The following is an 18,175-nucleotide window of genomic DNA, read 5'->3' on the forward strand; positions in this document are numbered from 1 at the left end:
ATTTACTTTACCAAATGGACCATCCCAGCCTTGCCGTAATGGTCTATTTGATTCACCTTTAATTGTTTATTTTATTTTATTTTCACTTGCTAAAAATGGGACAGACTTGACTGGGGAAAAGAAAGGGGAGAAAGGAACAGGGAAAGAAAAACAGCGGGGAAGAGGGACGGGGATAAAGGGCAAAAAACAAAAACCAACAAAATAAGCAGATGTAGCGATTCCGAATGACAGCAACATCAGGAAGAAGGAACACGAGAAGCTTGAGAAGTACCAAGAGCAAGCAATAAGCAATAATTGCGGTGACTCCCAAGCTAAGCACGTGGCTCCAACAGATCCGAGGAACAACATTGGATATCTCTGTTCAGACGAGCACAGTCCTAGGAACAGCCAAGATACTGCGCAGGCCTCTGGTAGAGAACCTGAGCTTGAAGGATAGACTGCCCACAGGGGCAGGAAGGGAAATTTCTATCTATCTATCTATCTATCTATCTCTCTATCTCTCTCTCTCTCTATCTATCTATCTATCTATCTATCTATCTATCTATCTATCTCTCTCTCTCTCTCTCTCTCTCTCTCTCTCTCTCTCTCTCTCTCTCTCTTTTAAAGGAAATCACGTTTTTATTTGTTCCTGCACTAAACGTGATCTATCTATATATAGGGATATACAGGGAGTGCAGAATTATTAGGCAAATGAGTATTTTGTCCACATCATCCTCTTCATGCATGTTGTCTTACTCCAAGCTGTATAGGCTCGAAAGCCTACTACCAATTAAGCATATTAGGTGATGTGCATCTCTGTAATGAGAAGGGGTGTGGTCTAATGACATCAACACCCTATATCAGGTGCGCATAATTATTAGGCAACTTCCTTTCCTTTGGCAAAATGGGTCAAAAGAAGGACTTGACAGGCTCAGAAAAGTCAAAAATAGTGAGATATCTTGCAGAGGGATGCAGCAGTCTCAAAATTGCAAAGCTTCTGAAGCGTGATCATCGAACAATCAAGCGTTTCATTCAAAATAGTCAACAGGGTCGCAAAAAGCGTGTGGAAAAACCAAGGCGCCAAATAACTGCCCATCAACTGAGAAAAGTCAAGCGTGCAGCTGCCAAGATGCCACTTGCCACCAGTTTGGCCATATTTCAGAGCTGCAGCACCACTGGAGTGCCCAAAAGCACAAGGTGTGCAATACTCAGAGACATGGCCAAGGTAAGAAAGGCTGAAAGACGACCACCACTGAACAAGACACACAAGCTGAAACGTCAAGACTGGGCCAAGAAATATCTCAAGACTGGTTTTTCTAAGGTTTTATGGACTGATGAAATGAGAGTGAGTCTTGATGGGGCAGATGGATGGGCCCGTGGCTGGATTGGTAAAGAGCTCCAGTCCGACACAGACGCCAGCAAGGTGGAGGTGGAGTATTGGTTTGGGCTGGTATCATCAAAGATGAGCTTGTGGGGCCTTTTCGGGCTGAGGATGGAGTCAAGCTCAACTCCCAGTCCTACTGCCAGTTTCTGGAAGACACCTTCTTCAAGCAGTGGTACAGGAAGAAGTCTGCATCCTTCAAGAAAAACATGATTTTCATGCAGGACAATGCTCCATCACACGCGTCCAAGTACTCCACAGCGTGGCTGGCAAGAAAGGGTATAAAAGAAGAAAAACTAATGACATGGCCACCTTGTTCACCTGATCTGAACCCCATTGAGAACCTGTGGTCCATCATCAAATGTGAGATTTACAAGGAGGGAAAACAGTACACCTCTCTGAACAGTGTCTGGGAGGCTGTGGTTGCTGCTGCACGCAATGTTGATGGTGAACAGATCAAAACACTGACAGAATCCATGGATGGCAGGCTTTTGAGTGTCCTTGCAAAGAAAGGTGGCTATATTGGTCGCTGATTTGTTTTTGTTTTGTTTTTGAATGTCAGAAATGTATATTTGTGAATGTGGAGATGTTATATTGGTGTCACTGGTAAAAATAAATAATTGAAATGGGTATATATTTGTTTTTTGTTAAGTTGCCTAATAATTATGCACAGTAATAGTCACCTGCACACACAGATATCCCCCTAAAATAGCTAAAACTAAAAACAAACTAAAAACTACTTCCAAAAACATTCAGCTTTGATATTAATGAGTTTTTTGGGTTCATTGAGAACATGGTTGTTGTTCAATAATAAAATTATTCCTCAAAAATACAACTTGCCTAATAATTCTGCACTCCCTGTATAGATATATATTGATATTGAACCGTTCGATACAGTGCTTCCGGTTCAGTACACATATGTATCGAACAGTACAATTTTTTAAATTTAGTTTATCAACTTTTCTTCTGACAATGCTGTCTGTGTTGAGCGCTCAGTGGATCTGCGTTCGACTACTCCGCCTAGGCTTCTCTGTCAAGTGGCGTTTGGAACTATCTTGGTTTTTATGTGAAGCATGACCCTGAAGGTAATGGACAAAAGTAAAACAGTGTCAAATGTGCCACGCAATGCTCAATTGGTGGGAACTACTGCGTTAGCACGACCGTGACTCAGGGGGTTGGGAAGCGTATCTGTAACCGGAAGGTCGCCGGTTCGATCCCTGGGCTCTCTGTCCTGGTCGTTGTGTCCTTGGGCTGCCTACTGGTGTTGGCCAGAGGGGCCGATGGTGTGATATGGCAGCCTCGCTTCTGTCAGTCTGCCCCAGGGCAACTGTGGCTACAACCGTAGCTTGCCTCCACCAGTGTATGAATGTGAGAGTGAATGAATAGTGGCATTGTAAAGCGCTTTGGGTGCCTTGAAAACCAATCCATTATTATTATTATTATTAACGTGTTGACGCCGTCCAGCCCCACGCACGGGGCGATCCACGGTAACTAGTTAACGGAGATTTGCAGCGTTATGGCGTTAAAGTCATTTTAGCGAGATTAACGCTGACAGCACTAGTGGGAACACAACAAATATGACTGCACATTTACACCGATATCATCCTAGTGCAAAGACAAGTGGAAGCAACAAAAACAACAAGCACGCATGCTACAAACTTTACCCGAGTCATTTAGACAGCCGTTAGCACATGATTCTCCTTATGGGGACCTGATATGTTTAATATGCTTCTGAGAATATAGCCCAGAAGAAGCGTATAGTATAGCTTTTATTTTGGAAAGAGACATTTCTCTGTAATAAACTCCAAAGATGAGTGATTTCTCGATCAGATAGATTCATTTTATTTTATTATTCTGTTGTTTCAGCAACATTAAATTTAAAAACTGTACTTTTGAGTTAAAACCTATATTTATACTTTTAATAAATGACAAATTAGAAAGGCATGAATGCGTTTTTGTATCGAAAAAATATTGAACCGTGACACGAAAGTATCGAACCTTGAATTTTGTGTATCGTTGCACCCCTAATATATATATATATATATAAAAGTATATATATATATATAAAAGTGTATATATATATATATATATATATATATATATATATATATATATATATATATACTTTTTTGTCCAGCCCAGCGCTGGCTATGTCTGCAGCTCAACCTCAGCTGTCTGCTTGGGTCAGTAAAACAAATCAATTGTCCCCAAGCTCAGCAGTTCTAAACTAAAAGATTTGCTTTTTTTTTATGACATTATGGAATTCAGCACTTATTTGGGATTCTTTGTTTGTTTCTCAAAGTCACATCACCCACTGTAGATTTTAAATTGAATATACTGTCAGATTTGAAGTCATAAGGCTTTTCATCAAACCCCATTCTAGAAATGCTGTGAATAAAGAATAATAAAAAAATCTGAGATTCCAGTGGAGGGTGTGGGAATAAAATAAAATAAAAGAGTTGTCTTCTTGTATTGTCTGCTTAACAATTTTTCCTGCAGAGAAGCTGTTGATAAATCCCACACTTTTGTTGAGATAAGAAGGCAGACAGAAACTTTACTTTTTAATTTTGACAAGCACTGAGAGAGAGCTCTCACAACAAGTTAGTGATCCCTAAAACATAACACAGTTGTACTTCATCAGTTTGGCACATAGAATAATGGAGTGAAGGACTTCATTACCAGTTCACAGCTACTAATTCAGTATTCGTGCCATAGTGGATTTACCATGAATAAAACCTGCCAACTGTGAAAAAGAGGTAATTACAAGCAGGATAATGATTGTGGAATTCTTTGGTGTGTGTGTTTGTGTGAGGGGGGTGGGGGTGTCATAAATTGCAAATGTGAGTCAACACAAGCATTTGACATATCAGTTTAAATGACTACATTTTTCACTGTGCAGACTCAGTTAAAAGTATTGAAACTATGCTAAAATAATATGCGACCCAGATGTCGAAGACATATTCACTTCTTACAATTTTAATTAAACAAACAAACCAAACAATAACAGCATTTTAAGAAAAACTAAATCCCTTAAGGGTTGTAGCTAGGTCTGTTTCCTGAACATAAGAAGGTTGAGTTTGTGAATGTTCTCCCTGTGGCTACATGAATACTCTGAGTACTCCAGCTGCCTCTCAGTCGAAAGACATGCACATTAGGTTAAGTGGTGGTCGTAATATAGCCATAGGTGTGAATATGAGCTTGAATGTTTGTTAAGAGCATCAGCGCACTTGCAATGCTGTGGTTGAACTTGTAATCGTGACTACAGAATTTCAAGTTTAATTCATCAATGATCCCAGATTGTTGCAGTTAGATGTCAGTTCTTTCATTTACTTCCTCTGCTATACTGAAAACATGACATAAGCACAGAGAAAACGCCCTATTCTGTTACCAAAAGTCAGCATTGTGACTAAGCAGCATGCATTTCCATACAGATTGCATTTGTTTCCGCTTAGCTTGCTGCAGAGTAATGAGCAGCTCTGTTATAGATAACAGGATGGAGCTCATCTCCACCTGAACACAGACTAAAGCAATCTTATATCACATCCCTCTAATACAAGTCTCATTTGTCCACTGAAAGGAGCTATCTGCTGCGTATAGAAGCACCTGGCATCACGCATGACAGTGTGTGAGTCATATTGCTGGAGTTGAAACAGAACTCTGTTACATTGCTCTGCTCGTTGTAACTGAGGCCAATATTCTAATACGTGACAACCTTGTATTTCATTCCAAGTAGAAAACTCTTTGCAAACGTGTAAAATAGATTGTGAAGAAGCAAAACGTATATTTCAGGATTTAGAAAAAAAATGTGACATAGGATATAATACTGTATTCTGCCTTTCATGGATGACTCACACTTTTAATATCCTATTCTGACACTTTCTTTTTTTCTCCTTAGGTACCACGCAACCAAGACTCATTCAACTTATTTGAGTTTTATAAAGGCAGATCAGTCCCTGACCTATAAAAAAAGCTGGATGAGTAATTCATAATAAGAACTGATCTTAGTTGTGATGGTTCATTTCCTTACTTCTCCTCCATGCATTAATTTTAATTATGGCCAAGCTGTTTCACATTCCCGGCTATAAGAATTTTCAGTGTCAGATTTTCGGTCTGTGCTGTCTCCCCATGATAAAACAGGGAGAGGAGCCAAAATTTCACATTGCCAGAAAGGCAGAGGATTTATCAGACGACACATGCAGAGCCAAACATCTGCTAACACGCTGTCAAGTTAGCACTAACGTGTACTTGTGAACACATATGCTTAGTTCCAGCACAAATTCAGAGCTCATCTTACTGCGACACCGTATGTGACATGACTGTTTAATTATTATTCCTTGCTAATGTATCGGTTTTATTTTATGTAAAAATAAACACCAGTGGAATGGAATGGGCCTCGTCTGATTGCTGACAGCAGTGATCTGTCTTAAAAGCACAATTTCTTAATGAGCCAGATGTCCGCTGCTAGGAAATGTACACATGCAACTAAACTGTTATTAAACTGAAAACAGGCAGTAAAAACTAGTAAGTGTAATAGAAACTGGAAAAAAATATCAGTGTGAGCTTTCCGTAATTAATAAATGAAGTAATATTGTACATGATTTAGAAAATACATTTTGTAAATACTTTCTTTATCGAAAAAAATCTGTGTACACAACAATGATATTATGGTTAAAAGATAAGAAGTTTCAAGCTACCTTGTTTGGTTACTTCTACAGGTAGGTATGAAGTCTGGATACCACTGAGAAAAAGCACACATTGCACTCATTTTCAAAAGGCATCCACTCCCCGCAGAAAGAAGATATGAAATAAAATGTTCCTCAGTCCCAAACGTTATTGCATTGTTACATTTATTTCATGAACTTACAAAAACAATATCTATGCCATGTGCATATCTTAGTAATTCAGTAGCAACCCCTTCTGGCAAATATCACAGCATGTTACACCTTTTATAGGGGAGTGCTTTTATTCCTGAATTGGGAATAGTCACACACTACAGAGGAACCTGTAAGTTTTCTTTTACTCACTCAATTCAAGTGATCGTATGCTTTGTTCCAAAAGCTGATGTTCCCTGAAGAGGTTCATGCTGGACCTCGAGGTTTGCTTTTGAATTAGGCCCCTGTTTTTGCTTTGTTGACTACATGTCATTTGCATCCACAAATTCCTGATATCTAGTGAAGTTCACTCTTCTTTTTATCCTTATGATGTGTGCTCTGCCACTGGGTGCAACATAACCCCCAATCAGAATATTTCCTCAGCCAAGCTGAACAAATGCCAGCATGTTGTTTTTACATTACATCACATCACATCTTTTCTTTTTGTTTTGTGTATTGTACATATCTTTCTTGTGTAAATGTTTAAATAGTTGCCTTGTGAAGTTATTCTCTAAGCTAAGTTGTACACAAGTACAGGATGTCATTTTAGAGTTGTTGTTTTTTAAGTGTCAATGTAAATTTGTCTGTTATTGTGTAAATACTTACGCTATTGTGTACTTCACACACATGGGGAAATGCCAAACTGCCTTTCATTGTTCTTGTAACAGTGACAGTAAAAAGCTATTCTATTCTATCTCCAAACGTATTCATAAAGGAACTCAATTTTACAGATTTTTGTGATATCTTATGGTTTCCTTTATTTTTTCTCTTTAGTGTTGAACTTGTCCCCATACAGTAAAATGTGGCACCAGCATGCCTCTGGAGCTAAAGCTTTCTGCCTCTCTTTTGCAGTCATATGATGGATTTGCTTTGTCCTTCTGCCTAGCAGACATGCTGTTTTTTTCTGAAAGTTTGCTTGGTCTTCTAGAGCTTGTCTTAACTTCCACAATCCCAATAACTGACATGTCTTAATGACATTTCAGACAGTGGAAATTGCTAGCCAGAAGCACTTTGGTAGCTTTTTATAGCCTTCGCTGGCTTTGTGGGCTTCGATTACCTTCAATTTCTGATCCTCAAGCACTTGCTCAGAGGAATCTATAGCTGTTGACTTTTATCACAGGGTTTGAAGAGAAAAGGAAATATTACTTCCAGAATTGTCATCAACTAACACTTCCTACTGACAGATCTTGTTTTGTCTGCATTTTAAGTCAATTAGGGGTAAACGTTCAAATGTTGATGACATTCAGGGTTTGTTTTGTGTTACAGGGATTATTTCCCATGAACAAACATTAACAACATCTATCTATCTATTATTTTAATATATGGGTCTTCTTTTCTTTTATTAGGTTCTGTTTGAATGCAGACTTAAATCCAAGGCTTCAAACTATAAAAGCGGTCTTAAAGACATAAGGAAATACTGTCAGAGGGCAAAATAGAGTAAAGGGAACAATGCAGAAAATGCAGGGTGAGACATACTGAATGAAATGGCAAATCAACACCTACCAAGGGATTGTTCATATAGACTAGCTGCTAATAGGAAAATGAGAAACAGGTGAAACCACTGATGGTAGAGCAGGCTATCACCATAAACCAAAATAAAGAAGGAAGAAGGCTCAAAAGCTTAAGACAGAAATTAAGTAAAATTTAAAAATAAGGGCACATAAAAAACACCTATACCAAGAAATGCACAAACAGGGAAGTTCAAAAGATGAAAGGCAAAAAATAAAATAAAATGACGAGAAAGCAGAGAATAAATAAAGACAGAACAGTTTGTTCATGATTGCTACTAGATTTGTTTAAGTTATTATTTGTGTATAGAAGGATAACTTCTTGATGTTGTCCAAAGTGGTTAAACTTCCAAAAACACAAGTGTACAAATGCACTTGGTTGGCTGTAAATATATATACACTCTAAAAAGTGTATTTCAGCAGTAGTTGAAGTTATGTAAAGTTCAGAGTCAGTTTCATTAAGATTTCTGCTTTAGTGGAGCCAGTCTAAATTTGTGGAGTATATCAACTTGTTATTACGTGTTGTTCCCTCAGTACACATGTAACCTGCTATTCTCATTAGAGTCAACCTGCATCAATTAGGTTTCTCCTGACGCAGTGCATCTGATGTCATGACGTCTCCGCCTTCTCCAGAATTTTCTACTTGCGGTTGAGAACAACAATTTGAGAGGCACTTGGCTGCAGGCAGGACCTCGTGAACAATTTGGTCAATAAGGTAACAAAGATATTACTTTTTCCATAGTCCTTGAAGGTAAGTCAAATGTAGAACACATATTTTAATATATTAGATATAAAAATATTCCAACTGTATTGTTAAGTTTGTTAAGTGTTTAGTAAACTGACCTGACCAAACCGCTATCATTCAGCCCTGCTAACATTAGCGAAATGTCAGACCTGTTGGTAGTTTGTGCTTGGACATGTAGGTTAAGTTAGTAGTTTTCCGGCGGTACTCTCTTGTTTTAATATCGTAACGCTAGCTTAAAGTTGTGTATTCATGCAGTGTGTCGGTGTTGGCTTACTGTTAGTTATTCATTAGCATTAGCACATTATAGCGGCAAGCTGGGCCGCGGTTCTCTTCAGAATACGTTACTTCGGGCGCGCGCATTTATACACGAGTGGTTGTTCGCAGTATGCCTGTCGGCGCGAATAGTTCACGCGGTCACGGCCACGGGTGATGTAGGAGGTAAAGTTTAGCTGTGGTGGCTCCAGGAAGCATGCATTTACTGCCGCTTGCATTGCTTTCAATGTACATAACGTTAAGAAGGCGAGGAGAAAGCGCTCGTACACGCACGGATCAGCCGTGTGAGAGGGAGATGGTGTGCGGCAGAAAATCAAAATTAGAAATCACAGAAGAAAGTATTACGCTATTGAACACAGAAAATACAGCCATCAGATTTCTTGTAGACCTAGCACACTTCTGGTCTGTGTCTGAATACATATATAAGTACATAGATGCAGATGAACACTGTAAACATGATGAAAGATCGACAGACTAACTCGAACATATCTTTAATCTTTAGGACTTTGGGTAGCGCTTCCTTTCCTTCCTGTCAACCTCTCCAGAGGGGTGTCTGCTGATGGCAGAAAGATTACATCACCTCTGGTTGGAACCCTGGACAGTGCCACAACCTTTGGCTTGGTGTCCAATGTGATGCCCCATCGCCACCTTCTGACCTAACTTCTTCTCAGCTCTGTGACTACTTCAAGAGGGGCATTCCTGTGTGGAGGCGTGCCAGGCAGCTCGTTTTACCTGTGAACTTGCGTACTTTCAGTTTATCAACAACAAAGGTATGCAAGTTCAAAATAGTAATGTCTCATTTAAACTTAATTCAGTTTTACACTGAACAGGAATCGGCTTTATATATAAAACAATTGCAAAAAAAAAAAATGTACCTATGGGCATTTGGGTTTTGTTTTTAAACTTTTGTTTTGAACTTATCCCTTTAAAATCTAATTAGAGAGGGCTGGCTACATTTGATGAATACATTTTGTGTTTAAATGATTCGCTTTGTGTTGGGCAATGTGGCAAAAAGCTGAGATGAGATCTAGTCTCATATCACCATATTGATATATTGTAATATTGCCCAACTCTCCCTCTGTGTTTTCTCAAATTATTTATATACACCCAGTAAAGCGTGTCTCTTTGTTCCTCCAGTGCTATGCTTCATGTGGAGATGCAAGGACTGTGGGACAACATTAACAAAAAGATCTGAATTGCTCAAACACTACAAACTGATTCATAGGCATTACGGACGAGGCCACTCATATCCATGCACTTATTTAAATTGTGCATGTAGGTTCAAGACTTGGAATGCCCTACTGAGCCATCTATCAAGAAATCACCCTGCCCAACAAGCAGTCTCCAAAGCTGCGTCCACATTCACTTGCCATATTTGTGGCCATAATCAACTCTCCACAGAAAGAGAATATTTTCAACATATCTATCAGCATCTTAAAAATAAGGAGACTGTAACATGTGTGTTCCAAAACTGTGAATATAAAACCAATGTCTATGAGAACTTCAAAAGTCATAAATACAGAAAACACTCTGGTACAGTGAACACATTTAAGCCTGGAATAAGTTCTGTTGATGAATCTTTTGCCAGTGTTGCCAGTGATATTTCAGATGTGGAAATTATAGAGAGTGATGTAAATTTAAATTCTGCTTTTGACAATGGGTATTCTGAAAACTTAGAGAAGGATATTGAGCTTAAAATTGCTTCAGTGCTCCTTAAGTTGGAACACATCTTTCTTGTGTCTAATGCAGCTGTAGATGAGCTTTTGCAGGAGTTAAACTATTTGATTGGTTCTGTTTCTGTGGCGATTACCCAAAAGACTATTAGCCAAGTATTACAAGACAACGGATGCCAATTTGACCAGTCAGTTGTTGAAAAGCTAGCCAGTGTACTCTGTGAGACAAACCCTGTAAAAAAAGCAATTGGAGATAAAGGTCCACTTTCCAGTCCTTGGAGACGAAAAGCATACTATAAGAGCCACTTTAAAGTAGTGGAACCAGTGGAATATATACTTGACCGAAAAAATAACAAGTCATTCCAATATATTTCAATTTTAAAGTCTTTGCAGCATATTCTTGACTGCCAGACAATCTTGGATCAGGCTGTTAATTTGAATACTGTAGATAATCAGCCTCAAAAAACTTATGTGCACTACAAAACTATCTTCGATGGTGACTTCTTCCATGAAAATGGACTGTTGTCCAAGCAGGAAAGCATTTCATTGATATTATACATTGATGAATTCGAAATATGTAATCCCCTTGGTACATCACGGAGGAAGCATAAAATTTGTGGATTGTACTGGGTTTTGGGTAATTTGCCACCAGGCTGTAATTCTGCTTTAACCTCAATCTATTTGGCTGCTTTAATCAAAAGTAATGATCTGAAGTGCTATGGGTATGAGAAAGTGTTAAAACCTGTAATTAATGATCTTGTAATTTTGGAACAGAGTGGGATATTTCTGTCAAAGTTGGGCAGAACAGTAAAAGGCACTGTTCAGTGTGTTGTTGCCGACAACCTTGGTGCACACAGTATTGCTGGATTCTTTGAAAATTTCTCAGGGACATACGTATGTAGATTTTGCACTGCAGAAACATCAGAGTTCCAGACTATTGAAGTCAGAAGTGAAGTCTTTACTTTAAGAACAAAAGACATTCATGCAGATCATTTACGAATTATCGAGGAAAACAAATGGCCCAGTTATTATGGTGTGAAATCAAAGTGTATTTTGTCAAAGCACCTCTCACATTTTGATGTTACCACTGGGTTTCCACCTGATGTTGTACATGATCTTTTTGAGGGAATTGTTCCTTTTGAACTTGCGCTTTGCCTCAATTTGTTAATCAAAAAAAAGTATTTCACATTATGTACATTGAATGAAGCAATATCATCTTTCAACTTTAAGTGGGCTGACAAAACAAATCGACCTCATCCTGTGGCTCTCAGTTTTGCATCCAAAAAAAGTGTAGGAGGGAATGCACACGAGAACTGGAGTCTTATCAGATTTTTGCCTTTGTTCGTTGGGCAGAGTGTACCCTGTGAGGAGCCTGCTTGGCACATCTTAACAGACTTGAAGGACATTGTTGATCTTGTTGTCAGTCCTGTTCATACTGAGGACTCCATTGCATATCTTGGTTTTAAGATCTCCGAGCACAGAATCAAGTTTCAAGAGGTTTTCCCAGATGTTAATCTTAAACCAAAGCACCACTACTTGGAACATTATCCATACTTGATCCGTAAGTTTGGGCCACTGGTTGCACTATGGACTATGCGATTCGAAGCAAAGCATAGTTTTTTTAAAAGAGTTGCAAGGAACATCAGATGCTTCAAAAATGTACTTCTTTCCCTTTCACAGAGACATCAGTATCAGATTGCATATCATTTGCATGCAATTAGCTTTGCCAAACCCCCACTGGAAGTAACAGATGTTTCCACTGTTCACATTGATGTTCTTAACAAGGACATCTCAAATGCACTGAGACAGAAGTCTCCAGATATGGACAATGTGTGCTTGGCTAAAAGTGTAGCATATAATGGAATAATCTACAAGTGTGGGATGATCTTGATCCACGGCTCACTGGGAGGACTGCCAGAGTTTGGTGAAATCATCCAAATGGTGATACTGCAGGACAAACTAATCTTCATTCTGAAAAAGCTTAGCGGATGGTATATGGAACACTACAGAGCTTATGATCTCAAAACATCACCAAGCAAAGAAGTGGAACTTGTTGAGCCACAAGAACTGCATGATACCTACCCACTGGCAGACTACAATATTAGAGGGATGCGTCTTGTCACCTTGAAAAGATATGTCCATGTTTAAATGGTGAGGCCTCAAAATATGATAAAGTATTTTCTTAAGTGGGAAAACAAAACCCAGACCCATACAATACTAATGTGTTCTCAGAACATATTTATTTTATACTGCAAGCCAAAGTGGTGTGATGATGTCATTGGCAATTCATCAGTTATGTCATTTTTTTTAATGCAGGTCGCTGGATTCCAGTCAGTGAATGCTAATCCTATGCTCTCCCCCCTTCTGCTTCTCTTCTCTTTTTCTTCTTTCCTCTCCTTATTGTCTCCTATATTCTCCTCACCTCCTCTCCTTCTCTCTTCTCTTCAATGTCTCCCATATTCTCGCCATCTCTCTTCTCCTCCCTTCTCCTCTTCGGTTTGCCTTCTCTCCTCGCTGCCTCAGCTGATCTCCACCTCTCCTCTTCATTTTCTCCTCCCCTTTCCTCCTCTCTTTGCCTTCTCTCTTTTCCTCTAGTTTGACATTAAATTCTCCTAATTGGAAATGTCAGTGGTTTACATGTTGATCCTCACTAACTGTGCTTGTGCTTTGTTCTCAGACCACCATGGCTGGTTCAACACCTGCAAGACTGAAGGTGATTTTAGGAGAGAACAACATTGAAAAGCTGACTCTTCCAAATGGCATCCCAGAGTCACTTGAAGACCTTCTCAGCACGATAAAGACTACCTTTGGGTTAAAAGGTAACTTCAGACTGCAATACATGGACCAAGACTTTGGCAACGACTTCTTTAATCTGAATTCTACCACCGAACTTCGGAATTTGGGGACAATCAAAGTGATCCACCAGCAAACAAATCCACCTTTGATCAGTGCCGATCAGTCCACTTCATCTCTGTCTCTTTCATTTGAGTCTGATGACGGTATTTCGGTGGCATCAAATGACACAATTATCCTCTCATCCCCTGAATCTATGTCATCTCGAACACAACAGTGGCCAGAAGACTTTGCAATTCCCCAATTTTCATATGACACAGAGCTACAGCTAGAGAGGGGGAATACTGAGTACCGTGTGAGCCAAAAAATGTTGACTTTAAGCGCCCGAATGCTGTCTGATATCCTGAAAAGAGTTGCAGAAGAAATTTACCGTTACAAGGCCTATCCAGAGGATGCACATTTCTGCGCAGCTGCAGAGGCCCTTATCAAAAAGCACCCATGTTTGAAAGAACCTGGATCATTCAATGGCTGCTACGGTTGGAAACAACGACTGAAGTACAAAATGGCAAACTACAGGACCCAGCTCAAATTACAGGGGTGTCCAGAGCTGTGTGTAAACTCACTGAAATCTAAAGCTACTACAGATGCTTTCCCTGCTAAAAAAGTGAAGAAGCCAAAACGTTCTGAAGCTAACTTTTATCCATCCTTTCCTACTGGTGAGACTCTGGACAGCATGGAAAAAGTGAGACTAGAACTTCTGACAGAGATCGGGATAAGGGACAATGAAAGGGTCATCGCAGACAAAATGGCTAACACGTTTGCCTACAGACGACATGAGGTGGTAAACCAAGAACCAAGCATTCAGGAACTGAAGGACAGATGGCCTGCACTCTTCACACAGAAAGAGGTAAGAATGGAACTGAAGTGATCGAAGTCTGTATGCTTCGGGATTTATTGCAGTTAACTTTCATGAATCGGTCATAACTTGATTTGGTTGAGATTTTATAACACTGAACTTAATGAAAGAATTTACATTTTGAATTCCCATATATGTTATACTTTTTGGGATATAGACATTTTGGCATACAATCAGTTTCAGCATTTTGTTCCATAATACAATATCTACTGTCATTTGTGTTTTGTTTTTAGATAAATACAGAGTTCCAGAGGCTCATGGCTGTTCCTCTTGAGTGGAAGTTCATGGCCCAGTTAGACATGCACTCAAGTCAGCTGATCAAAGTCATACGTGCCAAAGGAGGAGCAACACGCCAAAAGATTGCGAACATCTTGGACACATTGGACCAGGTAAATCTGTACCATCAAACAAGATGCTTCGTAACTAAGAGGGCTGTCAAAATATATCTGAATCCAAAAAAATATATATATATTTAACTGAATCTTTCATAAAGACAATATGGGCAGGCCAATGCTAATCATGGCTTTCATATGCATGAATGTTTTTAGCGACTCCACTGAACTCATCCCCTTTTCTTTCTGTAATGAATCTCTGGGCTTGTGAATTACTGTTTTTAAATAAAGTACATGTAAGTTAAGCAATAAGAGTAAGGATGTCTGTCTTATGAAATTTAGAGTTTAAAATTACTCAACATTTGTTGTTCTAGACTGTGGACATTAATCATCGGAGGGAATGTGTGCTGAAAGCCCTCACCATCTTCCTGGGAGAAGATGCAGATGGCCTGATCAAGGAATACCTTGTAAGTTTCAACAGTTTGTCAGCACATCTTGTCAAAGGGACACAAAAAAGTTAACTGTTAGAACAAACATAACACGTGAACCCTAGTTGGATTGCTGACATGTATTTATTATCATGACCATATTGGACATTATGTAATTCCCAGCAACAACACATTACATATCGGATTGACTTTGTTTTAAGTAAGACGGGCTTACTTGATTATTTAAGTTCAAAGGAATAGTTTGACATGTTGGGAAATCTTATCTTTCTTGCTTACAATTTGATTAGAGTCAGATTGATACACCTCTCTCTGCTGTTTCTGGTGTGTGATGACACCCAGCCAAGAAATAGCCCAGCACATAACACATATTGGTACATCACCCAAACACTTAATCACAGTAAGAAGTGAGGCTAATGATGATTTGTGTTTGTGTCTTGTACCCCTCTGTAGGACTGTGGAGCAGATGATGTTCAGAGGGACCTGGAGGAGGTCACCATGGCAGTGTATGTGATTCGGAAGGAGGGGGAGGGACTGCAGGAGCCACCTGAAGACATTGGCATTGTCATTGAGGGTGTGGAAGTGTTGCATGAACTAACTTCAGTTGCCTCAGCTTGTGCCCTGCTTCTAGGTTTGATCTATGCACTCAACCTAGCTTATCCAAAACCCTTTCGCTTCACTTTTGAAGTGCTCCAAAAAATCTTCATGCAGCTTGATCAGCACAAGATGTCCCCCAAAGTCCAAAATCTGTATTTCAAACTTCAAAGCTCCCAGTAATGGCACAGAACAATGACCAACAAATGGCCCTGTGCCATAATGCGAAGGAACAACTGTGTTTGGACATATAGCATGTAAAATATGTAGTCTCTTTTGGATGTTGGGCCTTTTTTATGCTCCAAGAGACCTCAAACCCCAATTTAATGTGCTTTTATGGTATTTTTATTTATTTTTTAATTTTTTTTCAGACATATTTGCCTTCGTTTCAAGGGAAAGGTTGCATTTCAGGTTTGATGTGCTCAGTTATACAACAAACTGTTGTGACATTCTAAAACTCTAGAGGAGTGTTTATATTTTTTCATCCCCATTGGTCAGCTACACTGTTCAGATATTTATTCATTGGCTATAGCTGAAGAGAAGTTTCTGTATACTCTTGGGGCACTTTTTCATAGTTGACACTGTATGTGTTAAGATTGATATTTGTGTAATACTGTGTTGCACTTTACACTTTGTTGACAACTTTGTGGTCCTACTAAGCATTACTTGCATTTTGTGCATATGTGTTTCAAAAAGGACAAATGTGTAATGTATTTGACCAAAAGCTGTGTTGGTTGCCATAAAGGTAATACTTTATTACATTTATACAATAAAGCATTTAAAAAAAAAAACATTGGATTTTGAATTTTTGAAAAATATTTTCAGGCAACTTAAAATTTTGATTTAAGCTTTATTATACAAACTAAAATTTCATTTTAGAGTCACTACAAAAAGTAATTTACACTAAACCACATTATTAGGTTAGCAAAGAGCAATATTTTACTTTTGGGTTATGCAAATTATTGGGTTGGAAAAACTGAAAACTTTAAGTTGAAATGTCTTAATTTTAAGTTGGATTAATGCAAAAATGTTTATTTGACAGCAATTAATTTATTAAGTACATGTAACTTAAATCAGTTGTGTTAATTTAATGTATTAACTTAATTTCAAAGAACTTAATTAAATTTGGTGTTACCAATTGAAATAATTCAATTAAGTTGGTTCAACTATTTTCTTTTTTCAGTGTATAAAATGTAGTATATATACAATTTATGCATGTATTTCATAAACCGGCCAAGTCACCAGCCATTTCTTCTACTGTATACCCACTACTTATTTACACGTTTAAAGACAGCCCACAGCCTATTGTCATAGTCAAAGAACAAAAATGCCTGTAGTAAAACATGCATAGTTAGCCTTTATCAAAATAAATAACCATTCAAAGAGCAATTACAACTCATGCTCACATTTTCCTCTTGGCTCCCTTCTTGCATCCTTGTGTTGTTTGTTTAACCCTTACAATAGCTTCTCGTTCTTTTATCCCAACTCGTAATTTGAGACCAAATTACTGAGTGGCAGCTCAGTAAATTGAGTTTTTCCAAAGGAGTGCTTGCTTTCCATCTTTGCTGGTTGAACTTTGACCCTACCACTCCCCCAGTTGGTGAAATCAAATTGCCTCTTTCTGTTTTACTCAACACAAAGCCTCCTGCCAGCACATTAAAATTTGCAAAAAGTTCTACCTCACCTTGCAGAGGGGTTAAAGAAAGTCATTTTGCGGTGCGGTGCTATCAAACAATCATTACCGCTACAACTGCAAAAATTTCACCACCTTATCCCCTTCTAGTTATAAGCTTCATATTCCTTTATAAGCCAAATATTACCTGTTTGTACATTGTCTATTCAATTCAATTCAATTTTATTTATATAGCACCAAATCACAACAACAGTCGCTTCAAGGCGCTTCATAGATACAGAGAAAAACCCAACAATTATATGACCCCCTATGAGCAAGCACTTTGGCGACAGTGGGAAGGAAAAACTCCCTTTTAACAGGAAGAAACCTCCGGCAGAACCAGGCTCAGAGAGGGGCGGCCATCTGCTGCGACCGGTTGGGGTGAGAGAAGGAAGCTGTGGAAGAGAGAGAGGTTAATAACAGATATGATTCAATGCAGAGAGGTCTATTAATACATACGGAGTGAGAAAGGTGACTACTATTTGTGTCCAAGCTTGTCTAATTTATATGAATCATTGGCACATTGAGACATTTTATATTTTGCTATCCTCATCTTTGTTTGGGGCGGATGACAATAAGCTTGATGTTTACTGCATTTAATATGTGTATAAGAAATGTCTGTCTGCTTCTTCACTTCTACGAGTGGGATTCACTATTTCGTGTTTTCCTTTTCTTTGTACAAATACTTTAAGCCAGATTAGCTAATAAAAAAAACTACTATTCAGGATGGGTTGGTTACATTATGCAAATACAAACTTATGTGAAAAGTGTTTTGAGACTCTGCACTACAGCAGACTGTTTCCAGTGTCTTACACTTTAGTTTACTGGGAATTGTGGCTGTTGCTTGAAACTGTGATGTAGCATTGTGGAATTATTTAGGTGTGTATTTATTTTTACTTGCTAATTTGTGATACCCTTAGTTTGCCACCCTTCTTTTTAGCTAGTCTCCACCTGTTGAAAAGAATTTGCTATTTTTACAGTCTAACTCACAT

General features: G+C 38.7%; 1 protein-coding gene across 2 annotated transcripts; it reads left to right on the forward strand.

The window, feature by feature from the left end:
• Positions 1-8,379: 8,379 nt before the first annotated feature.
• Positions 8,380-16,307, forward strand: LOC146719096 (uncharacterized). 2 transcript variants are annotated; one of them, XM_085460351.1, is made up of 6 exons: positions 8,380-8,454; positions 9,260-9,527; positions 13,108-14,130; positions 14,373-14,528; positions 14,846-14,938; positions 15,371-16,307. In XM_085460351.1, the coding sequence occupies exons 3-6, from the start codon at positions 13,114-13,116 to the stop codon at positions 15,692-15,694; spliced, it is 1,590 nt and encodes a 529-aa protein (XP_085316477.1). In that variant the 5' UTR covers positions 8,380-8,454; positions 9,260-9,527; positions 13,108-13,113; the 3' UTR covers positions 15,695-16,307. The 2 variants fall into 2 exon arrangements, with proteins under 2 accessions (XP_085316477.1, XP_085316470.1); XM_085460344.1 differs by lacking the exons at positions 8,380-8,454; positions 9,260-9,527 and adding an exon at positions 12,157-12,581.
• The last annotated feature ends 1,868 nt before the right edge of the window (positions 16,308-18,175 follow it).

The sequence above is a fragment of the Copadichromis virginalis genome, linkage group LG1 (genome assembly GCF_057382275.1).
Source record: "Copadichromis virginalis isolate Kocher_CV1m ecotype Utaka linkage group LG1, C_Virginalis_male_GT1.1, whole genome shotgun sequence".
NCBI lineage: Eukaryota > Metazoa > Chordata > Actinopteri > Cichliformes > Cichlidae > Copadichromis > Copadichromis virginalis.

Bases quoted from the DNA above. Each gene is read 5' to 3' on its own strand.
- LOC146719096 (XM_085460344.1), top strand. The intron at 14,529-14,845 runs GTAAATCTGTAC...TTGTTGTTCTAG, and splicing joins TCTTGGACACATTGGACCAG to ACTGTGGACATTAATCATCG. The intron at 14,939-15,370 runs GTAAGTTTCAAC...ACCCCTCTGTAG, and splicing joins GCCTGATCAAGGAATACCTT to GACTGTGGAGCAGATGATGT.